Source organism: Lethenteron reissneri, chromosome 54, assembly GCF_015708825.2.
Source record: "Lethenteron reissneri isolate LAM-NWPU_2019-01 chromosome 54, ASM1570882v1, whole genome shotgun sequence".
Taxonomy (NCBI): Eukaryota; Metazoa; Chordata; class Hyperoartia; order Petromyzontiformes; family Petromyzontidae; genus Lethenteron; species Lethenteron reissneri.
The window spans coordinates 12497279-12525063 of NC_083832.1; the positions used below are offsets into that span (position 1 = coordinate 12497279).

A 27785-nucleotide genomic window follows, 5' to 3' on the forward strand; every position below is an offset into this window, starting at 1 on the left:
TAGAAACAGATCGGGATCCACATATATTCAAAACAAATTTTTTTTGGTGATATCACTGATATCTTCCAGAATTAACTGCACTGTCAGATTGAACATGTTCTTTTTACTTGTTAATGTGTTTTTTGTACGTTATACATACCTTTTTGTGTTAATGGTTGGTTCATTACTAAATATATGCTGCTGAAGACCCAATAAAAAGCCAACATCTACCTCATGCACCACATTATTGCCACTCCAATGCCAATGTGATCTCTCACCGAGGTTATTGCAACTCTCTGATCAATGGTCTTCCCAAAATCCCTCATTCTAACTCAACCGGTCCAACATCAGATCCTTCCACAGCTTCCATAGCACTACCTCAGACCAATGCATGACTGTTGCTAAGATACTCCGTAGAGTTGCTCTAATGACTTCTCCAGCTCATCTCACTTAAACTTTGTGCCCGAGTCTTCAGCTCCAGCAACCAAAGCCCACTGCCGATATCTCCACTCAGGCTCTGGTCACTTAGCGAATCCTTCTTGATTGCCCCTGCTGTGTGGCATTCCCTCCCCACAGTCATCCACATGGCTGACCATCTCCTATTGTTCAGGTTCAGGGTTACATCCTTTCTCTACTTCTGCCATTGGAGACTGATGCTGATATCCTGAGTTGTAATTCTCACCAATGTGTTGTCGGAGTCTTCTTTACCTCCCCATGGCTCCAGCCTCCCCCCCAAATAACACTCTCCTCTTTTGAATGTAAAACATTCCTCCCTCCGTCTTCAACACAACCAAAACTGGAATGCGTCATAATTTATATGCCCCTCATGGTCCAACATATTTGTGTGGACGTATTTAAATGCATTATAAATGCTAATGATTAAAGTCAGTTGCTGTGTTTTGTATTTGAAATTAGCATTGCCAATGTAAGTGTTGGTCCTCGCATGTAAGTAATACTGTTTTACATTTCTATTATCTCAAGACAAGCCGGTACCAGAACATGAACTCACTCTTCCTTTCACAGAATGCAGCATCTGTAACATCATAGTTGCGTGGACTCTTACTGCAGTGGAGCAGACGTGCGAGCTGTGTGTGCTGTACCACCATCTTCATTCACAACATTAATACTGCCTTTGTTGAAGTGGAAGTGCCTACAACACTGTGCCTACTGTGGGAATGAGACGATCCTGCCTGCATGTGTGCCAGATGGGCAGCTTCCCTGCTGCAGCAGGTGAGGGCTTGTCACTCACCCCCTGCTGTGCAGACACACTTACCTCCATTTCTGCAGTAACATCTGGTGTCTACAAGAAAAATAGGTACAACTTTAGCAACATGTTCACAATATGTAATATTACACTTAAACTGCCATATCATGTTAAAATACCATTTCAAAGTTCATGTCATGGAGATATCACTCATATCTATCACAAATAATTTCACTCAGATTTAAAGTTTTAAATATTATTAGGATTGTTAATACAGCAATAAAAGTAACAAATTCACTGTTAATAGAAATATAACCATAGTATTTACATCTAAATTTTGTGATTTCAAAAACCTAATCTAGGAGCAGTAATATCAATTGTGGCGGCACCAGTAAAATGATACTCATGTCTCCTCCAAAGGAATAGGCAGGAACAGACATTGCCATGACAATACTCCAGGGACGATACATGACAATCTGCGTTAAAGAAAGCGTTTCACCACAGCAGGCTCACAGTCATCGCCAGTGCAAGGGACACAGCACATAGGCCCAGCAAATACTGCACACGTTTCTATATACATTACTGGCCGGGCGGCACTGCGGATGAATACCCAAACCACGTGCACAGGTTTGTGATTTCAAATCAAGGTCAGATGGTCAACTCCGTCTATCAACGTTCTGTGGTCAATACAATTGGTACCACTTTGTGTGTATTCACGAGTGGCTATGTTATGGAGGGACTGTCCTCATCATAGGCATGTGGAATGTCCACCACTGGTTCAGGCAAGCCGCCAGGAGAGACAACCACAACTTAAGCAGCTTGATTGAGATAGAAAAACATGCAGTCTACATAGTGAAGAGTTTTATGATCAATCAGGTGACTTTAATCAACATTTTACAACTGATCTCCATCTCCGCTGATTGTTCATGAATCCTCAGCAGCACCGGCCACTGAAATCCTTAATTAAGAAAATTATTTCGGCATGTAATTTTTATTCATAAAATTCAATGCCGAAGTGTGCGAACAAAAGACTCACGGAAAAGTCAACAGGTGCACAAATAATGCAGCCCCTGTGCCCCTCCCACCCCGACCTCGACGCCCACGGGAAGGGAGTTTCACGACAGAGCAATGCGCCACCACCGCCCAAGCACCACACACCAGAACACAAACCTTCACACTCGTATCTACATAACACCGCCTCATTACCAAACAAAGACAAAGATCCCCCTATAGCCTTAACAAACTGTTGGGGCAAGTGCTGTTAGCGAGCACCTATAAAGGCTGAGTCTACCTAGGGGAGGCCCAGGATCGGTTCAGATAATCACCTCTGATGTTGACCGTGAGCGGAAATCGAACTCGGGTCGCCTGGTTCATAGTGTCGGGTTCATAGTGCAGCGCGCTAACAACTATACCAACTCTAGATGCACCCACCTTAATTTAATGTGAGAGATACCACACTTCTACCAGCTGCACTCACTAACCTCAAATGGCAAAACCTGGTTAACACTGAGTTGGGATTATACACAGCAATCATTGCCCCGAATATGAATACTTTGCAGGACCCTCCTGAATAAGAGTGTTAAGTGAGGCTTACCTAGATTAGCAAGCATAATATTACAATAAATACACCTGTCTATGTGTTTTTTATTTGCCTTGTGCAGTCTGCTCATACAGAATACATGTGTACGTGTGGCCCTCAGACTGGAGTCACAATATCTATAAATAAAACACAGTAGTGTGTCAAAAGGAATCTCATTCCCAGTCAGATGACAAGTACTATTATTAACGACATCATCGCCACAGGGAGGGACATGGCTCTGATGGAATGAAGGACGCTGCTGGCATCAGCTGCAAGTTAATTTTCACAGGTATTTCATTTAAATATGTTATGTATATGGGTTCTTTTTGCAATTCCTTGTTTTTTTAGCTTTCATAGCCTGAGTTGACAAGACCTCTTCCTTGGTCTCCTGCTTGGCTTGGGGGGGCTGCTTTGTTGGGGCCGTGTGGGTGAGAGGAGAAGGTGCAGAATGGAGACTTGGAGCCATCACAGCCTTGGTTGCATTAATTATTCAAATGTGGTCTTGGTTGGTTACAGCCACTAAATAAATTCGAGCAATCAGAAAATGGAAGTGTGTTCTTACCAGACTGTCTGGTGTCAGTGTACTGAATGCATGCTTCACAGTAAGCCTCCTCAGTACAATTGTCTGTAACTGGATATAAGTTATCATGCGTATTATCTCTTTAAAATCCATTTACTTATCCTAAATGTATTTATTTAACAAATGTAAAGGATATACAAATTTGTATTAAAACAAACAATGTTTAAATTACACTCACGTGAACAAATACCTGAAGTGGAAATGTTGGATCTATAGTTAAAGAGAGGGAATACAGTTGCTTTGTTTGTTATAGGCTGTGGTGCATCAGATGCAGTGCTGAGAATACTTGGGAGTTTGCACAACAGAGGCTGAACGCCACTTACCGGGCGAGGAGGCTCCTCCAGGCTTTCAGAGAGAGAGGCCGTCTGCAAAGATCCGTCAGGCAAGTCATCAGGCAAGATCCATCAGGCAAGTCACGCTTTAACTGCTCACCTCACCATCAACACAAGCGATCGTCTTCAGGAAAAAAAAGAGACGATGGCTTGTGTTGTGATCGAAACGTCGTAGTTTTTATTTTATTTACTTTTATTATTATTATAATTTCTATCTACGTGACTTTACTGAAATAACCAAAGAATACTCTAAATGCATGTTTCTAAATGTGGAGGGAAAATGTGGAGGAACCGAAGAAAAATCCACGTGACCACAGGGAGAACATACAAACTCAAAATATACAGACATCAGGGATGGGATCGAACTCACAACCTCCTGTAGGGAGATAACATCTCGCCACCTGGCACCCCTAACCTATCCATTGTTGACCTGGTGTGTCCGATCATTTGGTGGTGCTGTTTGAATTTTTGGTTCCTTCAACTACTCCTGTTTTTAAGCACCAGATTAGTTTTTGCAGTCTCAAATCAATCACTTCAGACATGTTTTCCTCATAAATCAGATTTAAATCGTACTTCCTGGGAGACAACAGTTAAAATATGTAATATTACATTAAACTGTATGCTGGACATCCTTCTTCTTCCTAGCGGTGTTCCCGCTGTGGCGCAGGGTCCGCTTTTCGGCATTGTCTTTTCCATTTGGCTCGGTCCAGGGCATCTTCAGGGGATGCTGGACATCCTACATCCCCTAAAGTCATGCTGGATCTCGGCTGTTAAACTCACACTGGTACACAGACGAGTTACGTCCGCTGAATGTGACTGCTTGCTGGGCTGAGTGAAGTTGGACACAAACTATTTTTACCATCCATTACATTTTCAAGCAATATTTAGATAACTACAGAAACGCACTGGCTCTTCCTTGTACGAGCTATCTTTCAGCTGCTATAGCTAATGCCTGGAAAACCTTAAAGAAACTTTTTTCAAATTTTCATGTTTCTTCATTTTAAAATTTTTATTTCGAGAAATAAATTACAAGTTCGCCAGTTTCTTCAGTTTTTTTTTAAATCTACACAATCCATCTTTCCATTCAATATCTTCCTCCTACTACCTTACCAACTGTTCCCACCCCGATTATGATTTATATTTATCTGAATGTTCAGAAATGTCCTTGTCTGAAGTTGCATCACTGGTAGCTAGATCCGGGCCCACTTACTATCCTCTGGATCCTTTTCATTCTCAGCTTTCGTGCTACCGTGCCATCTCCTGCAGTCTTCTTCTTCCACGCATTTGTCCCACTCATGTGGGGTCCGCTGTCCTTGCCAACCTTCTCCACGCTGCCCTGTCCTGCACCATCTCTCTTTCTGCTTCTCGGGTCACCATGTCCGATCGCACCACATTGCCCCACCTCTTCTTCTGCCTTCCTCTTGATCTCTTTCCTTCCACTTGCATCACTTGCACCTTCTTGTTTCGCAGTGTTCATCACTAATCTTATTAATAATTCACTCCCTTCTGGTACTGTCCCTTTACTCTTTAAATGTGCTATTACCTCTTTGTTTAATAAGCCTGACCTTGATTCTGCAGTCCCCAGTAATTATTGCCCCATTTCAAATCTACATTGTCTCTCCAAGGTCCTCGAGCATGCAGTCGCCATGCAACCCCAACATCACTTGCTCATATGTGACCCTCCGGATCCCTTTGAGTCCATTTTCAAGCCTGCTTACAGTTCGGAAATAGCCATGGTGACGGTTGTGAATGATGTGTTGGTTGCTGCAGATGCAGTCCTGTTTAACATTATCGTCCTTTTGGACTTGAGTGCTGCCTTTGACACTATCGATCATGGGGGTTTATGGTATTGCCTTACACTGGTTCACTTCCTACCTCTCCGTTAGAGAGCAGTTTGTCAGACTTGAAGGGCAAAATTCTGAGACACGTTCTGTTCCCTTTGGTGTGCCTCAGGGTTCAGTCATCGGTCCACTGTTTTGTATATACAAGGACTTACGAACACTCAACTTATGAACTTTCAGAGATACGAACAAACCTGTCCGTAAATGTCCAGTTGCATGGTCGGACCGAGAGTGGTAAGTTCAACCACCGCGCAATAGATGGCGGTGGTTGTTCGGTGTCATTACCCAGCATTCCCAGCATTTCTGCCTGGGCCGCCGCCATTGTCTCTTTTTGTGTTATCGCTGTGCGGTTCACTCTGGCATTATCTGTGCTTTTCACAAACATGATGCTATTGCCTGTTACAAGCTGATTGATTAAGAGAAACCGAGAGCAACTGTGCAGATCTCTCTTGATAAGTTTTTCAAGAGGGTAGAGAGTAAACACAAGCAGAACATAACGAACCAGTGGCATCTACATCTGCAGAATATTCATGGTTAAACAAACTAAGCCTACATTTAAACTATGATATAGGAAATAATACACTCTTTTTACAGATTCTCATCAGTCTGTTGAAGAGCATTCTAAGTTGATTGTATAGAAGCAGTGGGGCCATTTATAGTACAGTATAGAGTCATACAGTACTGTAAGCACAGGCTGCCTCTCGCACCACCAATTGGCAGCATCCTGAAGTTTCCATAAACAACAGATCTATAAGCACATGGCAAAATTCCAGGTGGTTGTCCGAATTTTTACAGATACGTGAAGGAAGATATGTGTTGCCGTCTATGCCAGTGCTGGTTAACAGAGCTTTTACTCTATATGACCCCACTTGGCCATATTTTATGTTAATTCACTCTCAGCTTCTATAGTTATGTTGATAAAATTCAAATTTACATTCACGTTAAATCTTCCCTTTAAACATCTACTTCTAGTCTGTCAGATTCCCTCATGAATATCAAGGCTTGGATGAAAAATAAGTTTATTCAGCTAAATGGTGATAAGATGGAGGTGTTGCTTGTTGGGTCCCCACCAACTTTTAAAGGCTGGCATCTAACCATTGGCTGCCAGTCTGGTTTTAGGTAGAGTTCAAGATGATTCTGATGCCTCACATACACGAGCTCTTTTTCGCCAATATGTTCCAGCAAGAGTACTTTGGTCTTCTGAGTTGTGTCTGTTGTGTGTTCCGAGGGCAGATCTCTGTACGAAGGGTGACTGGGATTTTTCTCGTGTGGCCTCCAGGCTGTGGAATTCACTTCTACTGAAAGTTGGCTCTGTTGACTTCCTCGCTTTATTCAAATCCTACTTTAAGCTGCAGTTGTTTTTAAGGGCTGTTCTATTTCTTGAATTATATGAGCTGCGTAACTAAATGTTGATATGACTGTGATCCACAAGACACATGCAGTGTTACAAACTCTCTAAAGCAGAAAGCCACCATATGAACCTCAAAAAGTTACAATATTTAGTAGCTGGATCGGCCTTGTACAGTTCTCTAAATTTTCACGAGACCATTTTACTAGTATTACACGTGACTTCATACAGCATCGATAAATACACACCTGGAATTTCTCCTTAATTAGCATGATACCGTCATCCCAGAAAGTCACTAGAGATTTGTCAATTAGAATGATGTCGCTAGGGAAAAGCAAAAGGTTACTCAATCGAACGCCAAATTCCTCATTTGAATTTAGGAATTTGCGGAAGCGCCCCATGAGTACGTATGTCTGGCTTCACTGCAGGGCCACTTCCGCATGCACAGATGTTTCGTGTATCAAAGAATGTTACAGGCGACCCCCACGCCTACAACATAATTGGTTCCTGAACGACGGTCGCAAGTCGAGCCGTCGTAAGTAGAACCCTTATTTCTCAAAGGTGCAATGTTATATACATTGGGATTCCGTTCTTGGAAACCCATTACATACCATTAAAATATCAAAATTGCCCACGAAAATAAGTGAAAGTAACTCTAACAAACATTTATTGGAATTTAACATAACTTTTAGAAAAAATTATTAAGTAAAAACAAACACATTTGAAAATTCTTAAGTACTTTTCTGCACGTACATCACATTTCCTCTTCTCAGGTGTAGTGAAAGGCGAACATTTAAAAAATTTTGAAGAAAATTTACGAAAAGTGAAGAGTGTTGCGAAAGTGACGCTGCGTTCGCTCTAGGCATAGCTGCAGACTGACGGGCTGTCCTGTACATACGCATATCGACAAGTCTGCGCATGACATGAGCAGATTTTTCGCTAATCGACTTGGCGTTGGTAGCAGTCCGTTAGGCGGTCGTAGATACGAGTTTTGGTCGTTACCGTGGGGGTCTTAATTACTATAAGAAAAGTCGTAACAGCGGGGGGTTGCAAGTTGAGCCGTCGTAAGTTGGGGGTCACCTGTAAATTGGAATAGCTATCAAGCTGCACTTGCATTGCCTGGGAATCAAACACGGCTCGCAAACCACAGTTTAGTTAGACATAGTACACACAGTGGTACGTAATGTGCAGGCATGCTTTTTAAATTGCATCTATGTATGTTGAATGTCTTTTGCACGAAACATAGCCAATCGTGCTAATTGGAGGTGCGAGGGAAGGACAACAAACTAAACCAAAAAGTGGTTCTAAAGAAATTAATTAATGCTGGATACATTACGTTATTAGATTTATATCTGCTACATATTGTTAACTAGTCTTACTACCCGGCTTCGCCCGGAACTTGGATTCACCACGCCCGGCCGCCTTTGTCTCCCCAGTGGCGATGTTCACACACCACACCGGTTACTCGTTTGAGGCTGAGTCGACCTAGGGGAGGCCCAGGATCGGTTCAAATAATCGTCACCCGGTGGTGGCCGTGAGCGGGAATCGAACTCGGGTCGCCGGGTTCATAGCGCAGCGCGCTAACCACTACACTACCGCTCCCCCCACACACAAACGCGCGCACGTCCATAGGTAAACATACACGCGCTTGCTGCAGACAGACACAACTTTCAGGGTGCGTACGACAGTAAACAACTCAAATAATAAAGCAATGCTGCTCTTCGCGCAAAGAACGCCTTAGACCTGCAACACATTTGTATGGCACTTTACTCGCGAAGGGTTGGGGGGGGGATGCGTGACTGCAGCAGGCACACTGCATAATGCTTCCGCATGCGGGTGACATCACAGATGTGATGTCACAGCTCACTTGGCGTGCAAAATTTATCCATTATTGCGTCCCCCCCCAAAAAAAATATATACAAAAGTGTATTTTTATATTTTTTGCATGGTGTACAGTCTGGAAACTACCACATGCCAAATTTCAAGTTTGTTGCATGTTGGGAAGTATGCTAAACATTTCGAACAGACACATATTCACACATTTTCCTTTTATATATATATAAATAGTGACCATGACAAATTATATCTTTTCATCATGTGGTCATTAGTAGAAGGTAAAATTTCGGTGAGGATTAAAATCATAGTTATGGACTGATAAGATGATCTCATGCGTAAAAGCAAGTAGAAATATGGCATTACATGATCATGAGGAATGGTGGCCACATGGGGAGGGCATCATCCCGAATGGGATAGATGATGGTTGTTGATATTGATGATTCGTGACCAGGCTGAGGCCATCAATTTTCTGAACGTATTGCTTCCATTACTAAAGGGTGGCTCCCCGGTTTCAAACCACAATCTCGGTTTTGCTGGCGATATGGACTGATAAAGTCTCACAAGCAACGCACATATTCCTGACAACAATACATGTAACATTTAATTATCAGTTATAAGAATGGTGAGTCTGTAAGTTAATGCACTTTCGTGGATTTTGTGACTTTCATAAAGTTTAGGTGTCTTCAGCAGAGCGTATGGTACACTAGCCAAGTTTACATGTCTTTACCAAAGTTTACATCACTTAAGTGACGTTTGTGGCACAAGATGTTATAGGCTGTGGGTATATGTTGTGAACGGCAGAGGGCAGTGCAGCAATCCATTGTTGTACTGTATTTTTATGCTCCCATGTTTATGCTCCCGTCTCTCACCAACCCGCACTGATCAGCATGGTGAAGTACGAACAAATTACCCCCATGACCCACACGGTGTGGGGAAGCCCTCATCCAACAGTGGATGGGCAAAATATCAGTACATGTAAATGCACTCCAAACTCCTAATTCCGACACCCACGTTCAATCCCATAACTTGTGTCTACTCCCTCCATCTTCACCTCCATACCTTAGCAAGAGCGTCCTTCAAGGCTTTGTCAGCTGAAATGCCAGCCAGTTTCTGAAAGAAAACATCGCGTGTATTAACAATGTATAGAATGAAGGATATTATTAGTCAAACTTTCACTAAATATGACTTGTAATATATTTTAACACAAGAAATATGTAACATAAGATTTTACTTATCTTGAAAATTAAACTATTAATCCGACAGTTTACTTGATCTTAATTAGATAGGAAAATATCTAAATGGCAAATCTTTGTGGTTTAAGATGAAGTAGAGTCTGTAGGGACAATTTCTTTACAGTAAGACAGCTCATAGAGAAGAGTTGGGAGTATGGGAAGGATATCCCTATCCCAGCTAAGATAAGCTGGCTGCTTCTAAACCTGTATATTGGGTTCAGGCCTGTGTGTAGACATTTAGGTGGCATGATGTAAGGACCAGTGTTTGTCAAGGATGTAGTTTTCTCCTACATTTTTTCATGTAATGCTTGACGATGTAATCACCAAAATCCTGAATGTTAGCACAGCAGTATACCCATGCATCAATAAAGATAATATAAATGTGCAGGATCTGGAGTAAACAGATGCTGCAGATTTTGCTCGGGCTTTGGCTGCAGCTGTGCAGCTGTTGGCAGTCTGAGGCACTGAGTCCGGGCATTGAGGTGAGGTCTAAAGTTTCCGAAGACAGAGTTAATGGCGGTAGTAAGAAACGGGGCTCCTATAGTAGGATCACAAGTAATAAGAAGAGAGAAGGCTGGGGGAGTAGAGGACACTGTATGTATAGACAATAATGTCCATAATCCTGGAGGCTGTGAAAAGGCGGTCAAGAGGGTATTGCTCCAGCAGGGCAGGTCTTTGACGGGCTATGGAAACCACTTCGAGAAGAGAGGTAAGTTTGAGTGTTAAGAAAAGGGCATTTGAGGTGCGAGTGCTATCTGTAGCACTGCATGGATCTGAGAGCTGGAATTTACATCAGACGAAAAAAAGATTGACATTTGAGCATAAGTGGCTGTGACGTATGCTTGGAATTTCATGGCAAGACAGGATAAGTAAGCCATGTGGTGTGGTCCCATCATTGGCTTTGGCAGTGATGACATCATGATCTCTGACATTGAAGTTAATCACCATCACTAATGCAGATATGAAAGTGGTAAATATGGGGTATCATTGGTCACAAGGACCTTTCTGTGTTGGCGAGTCCCAAGAAGGGTTACATTTCACATTTGGGCATCACACAATTTGAAATTATGCATTTCCTTTTAAATTCTCTGACCAGGGGCAGGTTCATAGCTCCCTCCATATCATTCATACTTCCCAGTCTATTATTTTATTGGCTCAAATTGTGAAAAGTTGAGAGGAAAGAGGAATGTTGTGATTGTTCCACAGGACACTGCTACCGTCATCGAAGTAGCAACCTCCAGTTGTAAAATCAGTTATAAACCAGACCATGATCGCTCCCCTCCATCACGAATAAACAAACAGGATGGTACACAGGGGTGAAACTTTCAAGTGTCCCATCTTACCATCGGTGTCCTCAAAAGTACTCTGAACTAAATAGGTGTAGATCCTTTGTGGGAGGCTCTGAGCGTCACATGATCATGGTTTGGTGCATGGCCTTAAGGTGTTATGAACACGTATCCTTGGTGAACAACCACTTTCGGCTATTATTCCAGTCGATATGTTAACCTTAATCATAATTTCAGCACTTTTAGGGAAATTAACCATCCACTATGGTGTAACCTTAATTTCCTACCAACAGTCTCTTATAAATACGTAATTAACGAGTTAGTGTCAATGTATCTCATCTCTTGCCATGTACATGGCTACAAGGGATGAATGTAAACGTCCGTCAAGCAAAACTCGACTTGGTAAAGTTTGCTTGCAAGAAACTGGCTTCCTGTCCAGTGGACCTTCATCCATTCAGGTTGAGTGCCAAAGCTATTTTTTTTAAAAATACCGGAAAACTTAATTTGCTCCTATTAGGGTTGAATCTGGGTCTATTATTTTTTTTTATAAAAGATAAGGGTAATCGTTTTGGCTCCAATATGGCAGCAAATTCCACTCGCGATGACAGAAAAAAGACTACCTAAATTAATTCCTTCTGTCAGATGCAACAAATAAGATTTGCATCCAAGCTCGGAGCTTAAGCCTTGAACATTTTGGAGTCTACGATGATTGCCCTTGACATTTCTAAAACATTAGTTAATGTCTAATGTAACCAGCCAAGCCTATCCCTCTCCTCCCATGTTCATTACGAGGGGACAGGCCAGTTAATAAGTAAAAAACAACAACAATAATAGATGAGTTCGGAGGCGATACGTGCATACTCTGTGTTGTGTTCTGCCCTCCTGAGAATCGGATGACTCCATCACTAAGGGAGACCAGAGGGTTGTGTAACTGCAAGTTTTTATTTCGAAGAGTTCTTCTGAGGAGCATTCGTGCATCTGTAATTATGACCAGATGCACACCAATCAACCCCAATCCACACCACCTCACTGCTCAACCCCTGTACTGTACAGTGTCCACCAGAATCTGAATAGGTGCCCTGTACCCTGAATTGATTACTCTACTAGTGGGCGCGGCCTACTGAGCACTGACGTAACTATGGGTCCAATCAATGGTCATTAATTTCATTCACAATTATACTTGTGGTTAATTTACATTCAGCCCATACCGGCTCCACTAACACCACATGATACCTGCAAAACTACCATAATTTGGCATCCACTATAATCTACAAGCTTTGATTTCTAGCTTTCTGACTGATGGGTCGATACATAAAGTAGTGCAGTTCCTCTCAACATTTTTCATATCATGGCACACTTTTGAGCTTGCTCAATATTTACAGTACACTAAAGCAAAACATCACCGTGTTGCACCGTGTTTTTTTTATTGTACTGGTTTTTTTTCAATGTTTGTGTGTTCATGTCCCTTTAATACTAACACATATAACTTACTTTTACTTGTATTAAACTTTTTTTCTGCTGCTCTTGTTCTCATATTATATTCGCATTTATTTAATCGATTTGTGTTTTTCGTTTAAGACCCTGAACTCACTCTCTGCAAGATAAATGCATGTGTCTTTGTTAAGTTGCTGCTGGACTCATGCACCACGAATTTCCCTTGTGAAATAGCCAGAATTGACAATCCCTTGCTTACACTAATGTTACTGAGAACAAGGAATTCAAGTGGAGATTGCCAAAATCCGTGATAAGAATTTGCCACACTGCGCAAGTGTATTTGTGTCTGTGTGAGTGTCGTACAGGCCTGTGTCTTTTTATACCAGTGTCTCAGTATATTTTTGAGTGTGGCGAGCGGTAGTGACGCTTTGAGTGGCAGATTTGTGCAAGAAGGCAAACCGGTTGCGAAGCACTGCAGTAGTTGATGGTAGACAATCTGATACCTTCACCATCAAGTCCGGTGTTATGCAAAGATCTGTTTTGTCTCTGGCATTACTGTATTTCATCTATTTATAAATTACTCATCTTCCATTCATCGTATGATCCACTCTTTGCAGATAACTGGACACTTCATGCACCACTTAAATCACAAGCTGGAAGTAATATATCATGGGACCTCCCTTGACAGTATCAAAATATAAGAATAGGTTTTACCCTTTCTGGCAATAAAACAGGTGTTAAGATCTTCTTGGTTCTTTCGGTAAAGTCACGTAGAAGGGAAGTAATAAAATAATAAAAATAAAACATGATAAAATAATTCTCACGACGTTTCGGCCACAACGCAAGCAGCCTTCCTCAGGTGAAGACCAGGTCTGTCGGGGAGACAGCGTCTGAATGAAACACCACCACGCTTGGAGCGTCTATTTAAGCTGGGTTGGAAGGGGGGAAGGGCGCCTTGACAAAAGAATTCGCATATCATGAGGAATTTAGCATATTTATGGGAAATGCAGGTATGTGATTATTACTACTTGTGAAATGCGTAGGAGGTGGGCGGGGGGTTTTCAAAGTCATATTATGCAGGATTAGCAGCATCAAAGGGAGGGGATAGGGGTAGCATTAATAAAGGGAAGGAATGTTAATAGTATGTAGTTGCAGTAACTAAACAACCACGTAAAAAACACTAAAGTATAAACTACATAGTATCATCAGTATACTAAATATACTCTCCAATAAGCTGAGCTACTAACAGTAAGTAATACATTACAATTCTATGTCGCAAAAAATATAATATGCTTCCAGCTAAACTTTTTTCTTTTACATCACACGGGTCTACCCCGTACTATATGCTGCCATAGACAAACCCAACATTAAATTATATACTGTATTACTATACACCACCCTATACCTTAGAATAATACATAGTGTAATATTACACTATGTATTATTCTATCCACCCTACTGTATATCACACTGCTGTATATTCACTATACAATTACGATACTATATATTGCCTTATACATTGTATTAAACATTACAATTTTATACTATTTATTATTATACAATCTGCTATACACTATACCATTGACCGTCGAGTGAAAGATACTAAGAGGAAGCAACGAAATATGTCAATGGAAGAGTGGTAGTAGGAGACTTGCAGCGGAGCAAAGAATCCATTCCCTGCGGAGAATACAAGATATATAGTCATGCCAGTGAGTGGACTGAGGTCTGAAAGTCACCGTAAATGTGAACACAATCAGTTAAGATCCGAAATGGTTTATTGCGTCCTTCCAATGATTTCTGAGCCAGAATCCATCTTCTTGGTTGAAATTGTCTCTGTGTTTGTATATGTGGATCGCCTCATGAACGAATCTCTCATGGTAGCCAGATGGCTTGCAGAGAACCTCTGTCTTGGAGAAATCAATGTCATGTGAGCCCACTGAATTGTAACAGTGATCTGCCACGGCTGAGGTGTTTGTCCTACCGTGTTTCAGGTCTGCTTTATGTTCACGGATGCGGTCCGAGACATGTCGTTTGGTTTCTCCAATGTAACTGCTACCACAGAGGCAACTTAGTTTGTAGACGCCAGGGTACTGTATGTCTGGAACCACATCTTTTACAGACGGGACCAGATCACGGATTTTATGTACTGTGTTGAATCGGACCTGGATCTTGTGTTTAATCAGGATTTTGGAGATCTTTTTTGTGACCCCAGCAATGTCGGGTAAGGTGATGGTTTTGAAAGGCTCCTCAACAGGATCCTTCTTGATGGTTGGAGCGATGGCTTTGCGGATTGTGTAGTCGGAGTAACCATTAGCTTAAGAGCATGGCGTACGTGTTTGAGTTCACTGGCAATGTGTTCCTGGTCGGAGATGCATTGGGCTCTATGGGGAATTCTTCTGGGATGGATGATGGTGGGAATCCGGTTTTAGGTAAGCATCCGTATGGGTCGCTTTCCTGTAGACAGAGTGACTCATTGAACCATCAGGTCTCCTTTTAATTAGGACATCCAAAAAGGGTAGCTTGCCATCTTTTTCGACTTCCATGGTGAATCTGATGGCTGGGTGTATGGAATTGATGTGGTCGAGGAATTGGTCTAGAGCAGGCCGGCCATGTGGCCAGATGACAAAAGTGTCATCTACGTACCTCTTCCATAAGGTCGGGCGTAGAGTGGCAGTCTGGATGGCGTCAGTCTCAAATTTCTCCATGAACACGTTGGCTACAACCGGAGATAGGGGGAAGCCAATTGGGGTGCCCTCAGTTTGTTTGTAGAAAGTTCCATTCCAGGTGAAGTATGTATTGGTTAAGTAGTGTCTCACCAGGGGGGGTACCCCAGTTTTCAGTCCTTGATGAACCAAGTCTTCAATGATTAGGATGGTGTCAGGTACAGAAACTTTGGTGAATAAGGAAACCACATCAAACCTGACAAGCAGGTCGTCTGGGGACAGGAAAATTCCCTTGATTGTCGATACCAGGTCCGTAGAGTTTAGTACCGCAGAGGTGGGTTTTCCAGTGAAAGGCCGCAGGATTTCAGACAAAAAACGAGCCAGTTTATAGGTGGGGGAGTTGATAGTAGAGACAATGGGATGAAGAGGCGTATCTTCTTTATGTATCTTTGAAAGGCCATATAATCTTGGTGGCCTGGCTGCAGAAGGTTTCAACGAGAACTGTTTGGTTTGATCAATTAATGCGGTTAAGATGTTAAAACACCAAACAGAAACCTTTGCAAGTAATCATGTTCAAAGACAATGCATATACTACCAGAGCATGTTTTTTTGTCTGGAACCACATCTTTTACAGACGGGACCAGATCACAGATTTTATGTACTGTGTTGAATCGGACCTGGATCTTGTGTTTAATCAGGATTTTGGAGATCTTTTTTGTGACCCCAGCAATGTCGGGTAAGGTGATGGTTTTGAAAGGCTCCTCAACAGGATCCTTCTTGATGGTTGGAGCGATGGCTTTGCGGATTGTGTAGTCGGAGTAACCATTAGCTTAAGAGCATGGCGTACGTGTTTGAGTTCACTGGCAATGTGTTCCTGGTCGGAGATGCATTGGGCTCTATGGGGAATTCTTCTGGGATGGATGATGGTGGGAATCCGGTTTTAGGTAAGCATCCGTATGGGTCGCTTTCCTGTAGACAGAGTGACTCATTGAACCATCAGGTCTCCTTTTAATTAGGACATCATGTTCAAAGACAATGCATATACTACCAGAGCATGTTTTTTTGTTTGCATGTTCACAAGTACAAGTGGTTAATGGAAACATTCCTTGCAAAAGGTTTCAGTTTGGTGTGTTAACATCTTAACGCCTATTTTATTTCCAGAAAGGGAAAAAACCCATTCCTATATGGAGGTAATATATTATTCACTGCCGAATGTGCAGATATTTAACATGAATCTGCTTGTCGTAATAGTCTCATGTGACCTGTCATTGAATGGCTATATTGCTAATATGGCTAAGGAGGCATCGAAGGTTGGTTTTCTTATCTGTGCCAAAGGCTTATTGAATGTCTCACAATGATTGCGACTACACAAAGCACAAATTTGGCTGAGGTTAGAATCCTGTCGTCATGTCTGCGGTTCAGCAACCAGTTCCTACCTCAATGCACTGGACATAATTCAATGCAAGCAATCAGATTGACTGATTCTTCAGTACTTACTGATTCATCTACTCGCCGTCAATTCATTTCCTCCTTATAATTCTTCTATCGTTAATACAATGATTACTTAACTTAATAATTCCTCCACCCATGCCGAGTTTAAAAGCCAGATTGTTCGTGTCATCCACACTGTGTTTAACCACCACACTGCAGGTCAAACGACTTGTACATCTCTTTCGTCCCTCACACTCATTGACTTTGGAATTTAATCATTTGGTCCCTTTGCATACATTCTTGTAAACTTGTTAAATTAAAGGTCGGCATTAAATCATGTATTAAACCTTCAAACGTGCTATTTGTTACTGGCCTTTGTACTCAGCAACTGTGCAAAAAGATCTCAAACGCGGAATCAGGCCCGAGGTGACGAACCGGTTGGTACTTGTGCTGCACCCTGAGCACGTCCAGGGGGCTGAGGCCGCTCCTCTGGCCGATGGGAGCTCTAGCTGCTGTCGTGGGGGTAATCGTCTCACTCATGTGATCCGAGGACGAGGCGTACCTGGAGAGGAGATCAGAGTGTTACACACTGGACTTGTGTGACTGGTTACCACTCTAAACCGTTTACCGGTTAGTTCATAGATGTGTAATTAATTATTTACTGTCAACAGCTCGTTTTCAAGTCAAACATATGTTATTGCCAAACAAAAACCTGTTGAGTTTTAATTAGGCATGGGGTAAATCTGATGCCAGATTCTGATTCGATGCTGTTATAGGACATTTTAAGGATTCACTGAATCCAAATCTGTGTGCTACATTGAAGCTGAAACTTTTACAGTCAGTGCCTGCAGGTAGAGAAAGGCACATGTGGCAGCACCTCCTGCCAAACTGCAGTCAGCATGTGGAGTGACATTGCGGATGTCACTGTGTAATGCCGGCCCAAGAGAGGCACGGCGTGCGATGTATTGACATCGCGGGCACCACGTATGTGGGTGCAGTACCGGCCCTAGAGGGGCTCGGTGAGCGCTGACTGGCAGTGCTGAATGGCACCACGCTCTGCGTGCAGTGCCGACCCCTACAGGATAGGGTGTGAGAGTGCCGGCCATGGGTATGGGGTTACTAAGGGCCATGGCACTCTGGTTAACCCCGAAGGACACTTGACCGGTTAAGTCTACACAGGGCCCCCAGGTGGGGGCTAGGGGTGGTCGCGTGTCAGGTCCGAGATCCTGCTCGAGGATTCTCTAAGGTGGGCGTAGCCAAGGTCGGAGCCAGAGGATATAAGCCAGGTCCCAGAGAGGGACCGGCTGCTGTTGTTCATCCTGAAGAATCTACATTCACCAACACGTGGACCGGGACCCAAGCTGTCGTCCGATCTGTCGTAGCTAGTTACGGTGTAATTAGTGTAGTTAGCCTGGTGGTCACGTAGCTAGTTACGGTGTAATTAGTGTAGTTAGCCTGGTGGTTCCACCACTATCACTTGTTATCCGGTTAAGGGGCAGTTACCCCTTTGTGTTGGTATTAATAAATGTGTTGCCTCCTAAGAGTACGTCTGCGACTCAGTTGAACTCACTACACATGCAAAGCTACGTGATTTTTAATATACATTAAATTAAGGCAGGCCTCGACTTACGAACACCCGACTTACGAAGATCTGCACTTACGAACCAGCTCCAATAAGATATTTATCTTTTAACATTTTCTTGGGAACGCGTAATTGCACTTGCAAACTGAACCATGGAACTATTGTGTTCAGCGGAGTGATCCTCCACGAGATGTAATGAGTCAGCCTTGTGCTGGGAGGGAATGTTTTTGCATGTACGCACGCACACGTGTGTGTGAGTGAAAGTGAATCCCCCTAATCTCCCTGTCTAATCTCTCCCATCAACATAGTGCTAATCTGCCATTAACACTGCTGTTGTGCGCATATGTGGGGATGATACCCTTATGCGGTGACGGAAGCTCATTTTATGCTAATCTCTCTCCCTAATCTCTCTCTCCCTATTAACACAACTTACGTGCTTGAGTCCGGGGATGGAATTCCTTTCCAGCTCAGACCCAGCCTGCTTGCCCATCACCACTTAAATAAACTCTTGTTGTAACAGTTATATATATAGAATGTATTTTAATGCTGTGTTATTTACAGCCACATAAGAAAATTTTTCTGAAAATTGGATTGGAAAAACAAAGGCATAACTATAAAGTGAAAAAAAAAACACGAGATAACCTCCAATGGGAACAAACTACAAGAAAGGCAAGGTAGTAATTAATAGTGAAGGCTACAGGATCCATATGAGCAAAACAAACGTCATGTACAAATTCACTAAACATTTGCAGATATTTGTCAGAGGGACCCAGCTAGAAAACATCAGAATTTTTGTACCTGGGACAGTTATTCTATGAGGACCAAGATAATAAAAATAATTCAAGTGGAGAATGAACATGGGCTCGAGTGATTTGGAAAGCCGAGTTTGGTAATGTAACGCAAATAGCCCATGTGCCTAGAGGAGAACGTCTTTCATCAGAGCGGATTACCGGTTACGCATACCGATCAGAAACATGGTCGTTACGGTAACGAAGACAATGGAACTACATCTGAAAATTGTGCAACTCAGAAATAAAAGGTGCATGCTTGGAATAACATTGTGAGACGGATGAAGGAACACAGATTAGAGAACATCATCACATTGGAGACAGAAGTAAGTGGGCTTGGCCAGGACACGCTGCTGGAAGGGATGGTGGCCGGTGGTGGAGGCTCGACGTCCGCCACAAAGATGGGGCGAGGAAATCTGCTCGTGCGCAGAAGCTAAGTGGACTATTACTTCAATGGGCCATGGTTCATGGTGATGGGTAGTGGAGGCCTTTATCCAGAGGTGGATTAATCATGGCTGATAATGACGATGATGAAATGCACTAGAATAGAGTTAGTGTATATTCAATGTCAATTAAATGTACTATAACATTACGCTATAGAGTATATTAATATATTTTAAATGTAGTACATTTTATATTTTCATTGCACAAGAACAATATTTTCTGGCCTGCGCATACTGGACATCTGTGAAAAAGAGCTTCACAGCTGAGGGGGCGTCCATAAATGACGTCACGCGATTTTGGCCGATTTTTTACCCCACCCTCCCCCCCTCGTCACACGGCGTCACAAATGTCTGACCCCCCTCCCCCCCCTAGGTGCGTGATGTCATTTATAGACGACCTCTTGTCGGATTCCTCCAGTCTCCATGACGATTCTGATTACTCGTATATACTGTCTAATGCAAACAATATATACGAGTAATCCACTGCTGGATGAGGGCCTCCCCAAACCATGCAGGTCATAGGGGTTGTTTGGCCATGCTTCACCACGCTTGTACGTGCAAATTGAAGAACGTATGGAGCATAGACATGGGAGCATAGAACCCCAGTACAGTACAACATCGAATTTTGCTCTCCTCCCTTCTGATGCTCACCTATTTAAGTTAACACAGCTCTGCTGATCTTGCGTGGGAGATTTGAGATGTCATAGCTGTCAACTCATGCAGTTTACCCGTATTGTTGTACAGGGAAATTGAGTTTTCAGGTCCATACGGCGTACAGCCGTTTCAAGACGGGCAAAAATATATAATTTTTGTTTGTTTGTGTTTCTCCCTTGTGATGGGACTTTGTAGGATAAACGTTGAGATTTTTAAGAGCACGGCGTGACCAATAAGGTCTAAATTGGTCTGTAAGAAGGTCGGCACTGATTAGGGGTTGGCAGGTATGGAGATGCAGACATTAAGACTGTGATGTGTAAGAGGCTTTCCCTGACCATTGTATTATACATTGTATAATTGCTGTATGACACATTGTACTGTATTATATAGTCAGTAATTAGTGATGTGCGGTGAGGTCTTTGGCTGGGGAGGCACTGGCAACTGTCAGAGCCAGATTCACACACTGGGGGGGGGACGTGGCCTCACGGAGGGGGGCGTGGCCTCACCGAGCGGTGCTCTGTGATGAGGGAGACCGTGCACACCGAGCGGTGCTCTGCAGACTGAAGGAGCGCCGCGCTCATTTCTCAGTCTCGTGACGCGACTCTCACAACTGTACTTAACGTGTAAACATTCTGATGAACAGTCCGTGGGCTATTTTAAATCAATACACACGATGACTTCCAGACAAGGGTCTGTTTCATCACCAGCACCACAAACATGAACTACATCACGTTCTGGGGTCCATCTCACAGGCCTCCACACAAATGTTTTCCAGCAGGATTGCTGAAGCAGGTAACCCTGCGCAGGTTTTACTTTTTGAGACTCATAAGTTTAAGTTAGTTCTGTCACCCAAAGCGCGTTTTGTTTGATTTCTCTAAACCTTGAGTCTATTTACATGCGTGGCCTCGAGACAGATGCCAGTGTTTATTATTTTATTATCCACAATCCTCTAAGAGAGCGCACGATGCTTGTGTGTAACAACGGGCGAAGCGCTGACATTAGTGAAGGCCACACAACCTGTGGAGGCCCACCTGCCGTAGTGCATGATGGAGAGGTAGTCGTAGGGCAGATCTTCTCCAGAGCCACTGCATTCCAGCCGTTTGAACTGCCCTAGATCATCTGCAGGCAGCAGGCACAAGGAGCTCTCACGATTAGAAACAATGCCTTAATGCGGGCATCTTAACACGTTTAATCCTGTTAACGGTTATACCAAGAGCACACACAGATTGTTGTGGTAGTGTTTGTGTCACGTAATTGTGAATCTTGCATTGCGCTATTTAGATGACATTGAAGCATCTCCAGATCAACTGTGTGGAGCGGCGCTTATATCCACTGCTGGCTCTGAGTCAGTGGGGGAAATTCCACATTTCTGTGGTGGACTTCCCATGAAGTGGTACTCGTTACTGATTCTAACGAGGTGATGGACCGAGCGGGACGCTGCTCGAGCGTCGCCGTGTGGAGCGAGCGCCGTGAGTGCGACGCCGCCCAGCCGCATGTGAACGCGCGACCGCACACGCAGTCTGAAGCACAGCCATGCAGCCGCGTGGACACGAGCTCCAGTTACCAGTGGAGCTACCGCCACCTCCATGAGATCACGAGTTAGCTCGACTACGCTGACAATCAACAGACAATACAAGACACATATACAGAGGGAGCTGTGATCATAGAAACCAGCCGAAAATTGAGGCCCGTTGAGAGAAGCACCATTGTCTCGTCACTGGATGTGGTTGCAGTGTGAAACCTGGTCCCCACTACTCGCCCATACCGCTGTGGAGTGCCTAGCAGCACTTATAGACCCCGTGCTGTTCCCTACACGTACCTAATAGGTACAGGATGTATTATAGTGAAATGGTAACAGTACTTCCCGGTCAACCTTACACAAGAGCACAGCAGACTCCTGTACACAGCGGTGCGCAGCTGAGAAGCGGCAAGGGAGAGTAGAGAACCCCTGCAGCCTCAACCCTGTGGCACGGCAGGGGGCGCTGTACGAGCGACGCTCACACCGTGCAGCAGTTGAGCTCACGTGTGAGCTCCTCGTTAAACTGACAATATGCTGTATGTCAGTACAAGGCAGTGATAGTAATGAATAGCACCCCTACCCTGGATGCCTTTCTCACTCTCATGGCACCACTCACATTCCTCGATGTTGTCCTCGTGGACCTTGATGTGCTGGTCGCGGTCGCTGCGGCAGTGCTCGTGGTGGAAGCCGAGCGCGTGCATGAGCTCGTGCAGAACCGTGCCCTTGTCCACCTTCCCGGGCTCCAAGGACACGGACTGAGCCCCTCCCTTCTTGCCCAGGAACGACCAGCTCCTGGGGAGGACAAATCCCATCCACGTTCACGATGACCCCTATGGCTCTCGTGACGTGTGCATGATGAGCCTGCATCGTGACCTTCAAAGTAAAGTATTGTGACCATCGTGGCTGAGTGAAGGTGTTGTATTGAACCGTACGTAGCCAGCCGTGATAATCGCAGGTGCGGGTTAAACGTCAGCTTCTGTACTCCGTATGGGAGTGCACTCTGTGAGGTCCACTCAGTCTGTAATACTCCCTTGGCTTTCTAGGTTTCACTGTGCCGTGACCAACGTGCATTCTGCTCAACAGAATAAAATGCCTTCATGAGATTCGTCCTGCACTGAACAAATCAATGCTGCACTGCAAGTTACTTGTGCAGCTGCACAAGTAAATTACAGCTACATCGTGCATGTGAACACAGGTATTGTAGCACATTAACTGTGCGTATTAAATATATTACATTAAAATACAGTAAACCAGCCATTTTAGCACCAGGTAAGAGCCAATTCTGTTTGCAAGTGAAACCTCAGAAGCTGTAATTCCAGGAAATCCTCCCCTGTTCCACTCTATCCATGGTATGAATCCTCTTATCCTTTGGGCTCCTCCCTGTAATTACGAATTTGCACTTAAATTGGCGAATTTCAATTTTGGAGAATGAAAATATTAGCTGCACTATCATATGTCATATGCAGATCAGGTGGGAAAGTGCATTGTACTACTGTGTGGATCACAGGTCACATGAAGTGATCTCAGAGGTAGTTATGTGATACCACTTCTGTAGCCCATTCTCTAATGCGAAGAGTTGCGCTCCTCTGCAAGAAATCCAAAGGGATACTTTATCTCATGATGCCGAGAGAAAAACTGGGATTAAATTTGCAGAAAAACTTGGATTTAAACAAAGATTGGCAGATATTCTGATTGAATATTTTCCACTGCCATGCCGAGCTCTCTCTTTCTCTCCCCACACGCTCATCCCATGCTCTCTCTCCACGCTCCCCTCTCTCCCCACACCCCCTCGCTGTGTGAACCCTGCCGTTCTCTCCACACAACGATCTCTCTGCACGCCGCTCACTGCTGCTCACCCGTCCAGGGCCTGGAAGTTGATGTAGTCCTCCTGGTTGTCTTTCCGCATGAGCCGGACGCAGGTTTCCTCTGCAAGTTCGTTGACTGCTTGCTGGATGTTCTCCTTGTCATTGGTGCCTAAAGATAATAATCACGTTACATTACAATCACATTACAGTCCACGGCGCCTGTATTATAATCACACGGCACTCGTATTAGAATCGCACTATGCCTGTATTAGAATCCCGCTATACCAGTATTAGAATTACACTGTTCATATTACAATCACACTGTACTCATATTAGAATCGCACTGTGGTCGTATTAGAATTGCTCTAGAATCGTGCACTTTCATTTTGGTTGTGGAGTGGAGCAGGGAATGAGGGAAGGGGTCTTTGGAGACGATGATGGAGATAATGCAGATGATGGGAATGGATGATGTTGATTAATGATGACAGATGATGTTGTTAATGGGTATGATGACAATTATTGATCATGATTGTGCAATAGATGATGGTGATGATGGTGGTGGAAGTTAATATTCGTAAACGAGATGGGGATGATGATGTCTGGCAATAGATGATGGTGATTGTGGAGAGAGCAGCAGGGTCAAGAGAGTGGGCGGGGCGTGGGGAAAGTGGGCGGGGCATGGGGGATAGAGAGAGTGGACCACGGCAATAGAATGGGGGTGATGACAATAATGATGGATGAGGCTTAGTATACAGTAATTATTATGATGGCATTGGTAGCACCAGCGGCACAGAGAGATGGGCAGAGGTAGTCACCGAGAGAAACACAAGGAAAGACACAAAAAGAGAGGGAAAGATACGAAGAGAAACACAGAGGTATGGCGAGACAAAGAGAGACATGAAGAGGTCGGGAGAAAAACTTAAAGATATAAGGATTGAGGTAGGGACAGGTAGGCAGGGATGCAGAGATACTGCCACATGGACCGACGCATATGGAGAGCTAAGAGAGAGACTGAGACACAGAAAGAGACCGAGAGAAAGAGAGTGACAGACATGGAGAGGCACAGAGATAGAGACACAAAGATGAATGGAGTGACATGAATAGAGAATTAAGATAAATGCTGAGAGACTAGGAGACAGAGGTAGAAAAAGAGACTTTTAAACAACTTTTATTGCCGCCAGCAGCAACAGCACTGGAGGCGATTCCGATACGAAATACACAGTCACCAGCAAACAAATAACAAACGCTATAAGTCCACGCGCTGTGGCGCTAAATGCACCGCGCACAACACAAAAGAGAAGTCATCGCGCACGCCATGGCGACGAGCAAGCGCTTCAGAAGGTGAACATGATGGTGCCGTCCATGCTGGTACAGAGGGCTTTTCCGGCTCCCCAGCGTTCCAAGAAGATGTGCACATCACCGACATGTGTGTGGTATGCGTGTTCCAGCCGGAGCGGCAAAGAAGAGGAGAGACAGAGAGACACGGAGAGATGGAGAGGGCTCCATGTGGCGAGCCACGAGTGAGTGATGTGCGGATGGCCTGTGTAGAGCCGGCAGTGCCAGCTCAAGCAGCTCCAGAACGAGGCTCTCACCACAGAGACCCAACCTGAAGCCACAGCTGCCGGCTGTGTGTGGTGCACTCACCGAAACCAGTGCAGACGTCGTAGCGAACGTAGACTTTGCCATCTCGGTGCTTGACCCAGTCATGGCTTCCATCTAGACAATCAACACCCATGCTCAGTATCGCATAAGTGGAGCCTAAACAATCAGGAATCATGCAACACGATCCTCCTTTTTTGTGTAAAAATATACAGATTGGTCAATTGCTTCCCCATTGAAAACATCTCACAATCACACCCATCTCAGAGCAATACAAAGCTTATCAGCGACACGGGTTCAATTCCTCTTCATGGAAGTGTCGATTATATCTATCAGTGCTGTTTGTTACTGGTCACTTGACGTTTTGGGCCTTTAAGCCTGTAGTCAGCTCAACGTGTAAACAAGTTTACAGGGGCTGTTAAAGGATTGAGCTACTTGGCAATGCACAATGGCCTAATTTGTTGGGATTTTTTCGTTCGTATCACTAATTATTACGTGTTTATCTACTGGACCACTGTTGTTAGCTTGCAGTGGTAATTATTATTGGAGTAAACACATTTTACTTGCTTCCAATGTTGCCGACTCGGCACTTCTGGTGTCAAACGTTGCGTCTCTGCTGCCGAGGCAAAGAACGAACAGAAATCCTTGTAGAGAGCCGACTGTTTGGAGTGACGACGCTGAGTGAGGGTCTCGTGGCTCAGAGAGTTTCCCCCAAGACAGACAACCAGCTGCTCTCCTGAAGCCTTTTAGGGGCTTTGTCCCACTACCTACCGGTCATTTTCATGGAGAAGCTGGAATCGCCATTGAGATGAATGGGGGATGCATGTAAAACGTCTAAGTTGTCAACGCAAGCAGATTATTAAAATAAACAGACGAGACCCCCATTAAAAGCATCAGGGAAATCTGGTCATGGATGCAAATGCAGCAACTCAAAATAGCGCAGAAGATGCGGAATAACTAAGTTACCACAACAGAACAATGCATGTCATTGCACTGGGCAGTGAGATACATTGCCCAGTGTGAGGCGTCAACAGAGCTGAGAGTAAACCCACGAACACAAACACGGTGAGGGCGGATGTCATGACGCTCTGACTTTCACATGGCCGAAGCAGTGAGTGGCTCATGAGAACTGAGTGAGAGGGGACGGACGATGGGTGTGGGAGCGACGTGGTATCGCTCCGCGTGCGAGCAGCGCTTGGGCTTGAAAACACGCTGAGACATAAACGTTCATCGTCATCGTCACCACAGCAGCGTCACCCAAGTCTCGTATTTACATTTCGATCATAGTGGTGGTAAAGCGTTGGTATTGAGTGGTTCTTGAAAAACAATATTTATTTTTGTAAAAAACGATTTGTATAAGATTTTGAATGTGTATTACATATTTTTTATGATTCCAGCCACATACGCAAGTATAAATCCGTGGCACACCACGTCGGTGTGAATGTTTTTAAATGAATTATAAAGCTAACCCTCCGTGGTGCACCGCAGATTACAGGATCTTCAGTATGGTCCCGCCATATCAACGTGGATAACTGGAGTTCTGCTTTACCACCATTACTGACAGTAATGCCTGGCACGATGCACGGGCCATTGGCATACAGGTGCACAGGCCTGATCCATCCATTGGTGTCAGGTCCAGGTTCAGAGGTAATGGCCAGTCATTGACAGCACTTCAACGTAGCCTGCGCCGTTCACGTTGCCGACAGTGATTCAACTTCATGCAGAACGGGAACGCTTCAAGTTTTTATTTGTTCATTTGCACTCCATGCAGATGTTAAAACGTTTTAAACTTCATATGAAATCACACTACCATGTAAATCAACTTTCTATGGAGTTTAGCACTGTTCGTTTTAATTAGGTTGTATCGCGCTTGTAAAGTGACTCACTCTGCTGGTTGCGATGGAACCCGAACGCGTGCTTGAGCTCACTAAGCACCACGCTCTTGTCCACCTTGTTGGGCTCCAGGGCGATGGACCGAGCTCCTCCTCCTGCACTGGCACCCAGCGGTGAGGAGTCCCTGATGGGAAACCGCGTGTTTCACAGCGACGTCACTCACTGGCACCTCACAGCACCGGGCACGTTTTACAGAGGCCACGTGTCTAGTGCACCGCACTCTTGCACCAGTTACAGGGATCACTCTATGTGGAGACAGTTATTTTAGTATGTTTCAGTTGTGGGTATTTTTTTACATTTGCTAATGAATAATTTCCGTCTGTAGCAGGGGCTCACAATAAACCTTGCAGAGATAAATGTAAGGTAATTTGAATTGTATTCCAAAGTCGTGTCGCTGTTAGGCATTTACCCAAAAAAATCCAGAAAAACGAATCAAAGGGTTTTTAAAACTCAACGATAAAATTCAACGATAAATAGGAAAGCGTTCTCGGCTAATGCGATGTCACATTCCCTGCACACGCATCCTGATAACGTCATTACATGTGACTTCATGTCATTGCTCGAAAGCTAACATTCATTGTCATCAGTCATGATCAATCAACTGCTGGATGAAGGCCTCCCCAAGTTGCTGCCATCTCTCCCACTCCTGTGATGTCAACAATGCATGGAGCACCTGCACATGCGGTGAATTCACCGCTCCATCTCTGTGGCGGATCTCTCCTTTTCCTGTGTTCCCTCCCTTGGCTGACGCTCGTTG

General features: G+C 44.1%; 1 protein-coding gene across 1 annotated transcript in view; it reads right to left on the reverse strand.

Moving 5' to 3' along the window:
- LOC133356486 (uncharacterized) overlaps positions 1 to 27785 on the reverse strand; it is an 82124-nt gene that overhangs the window by 11212 nt on the left and 43127 nt on the right. Inside the window, exons 13-21 of the mRNA XM_061574017.1 lie at positions 27022 to 27152; positions 25181 to 25252; positions 23588 to 23705; positions 22348 to 22523; positions 21244 to 21331; positions 17181 to 17307; positions 9759 to 9809; positions 3666 to 3707; positions 1253 to 1279 (exon numbers count right to left, since the gene is read on the reverse strand). Of these exons, the coding sequence (XP_061430001.1) occupies positions 1253 to 1279; positions 3666 to 3707; positions 9759 to 9809; positions 17181 to 17307; positions 21244 to 21331; positions 22348 to 22523; positions 23588 to 23705; positions 25181 to 25252; positions 27022 to 27152 (832 nt within the window). The remainder of the gene's footprint in view (positions 1 to 1252; positions 1280 to 3665; positions 3708 to 9758; positions 9810 to 17180; positions 17308 to 21243; positions 21332 to 22347; positions 22524 to 23587; positions 23706 to 25180; positions 25253 to 27021; positions 27153 to 27785) is intronic.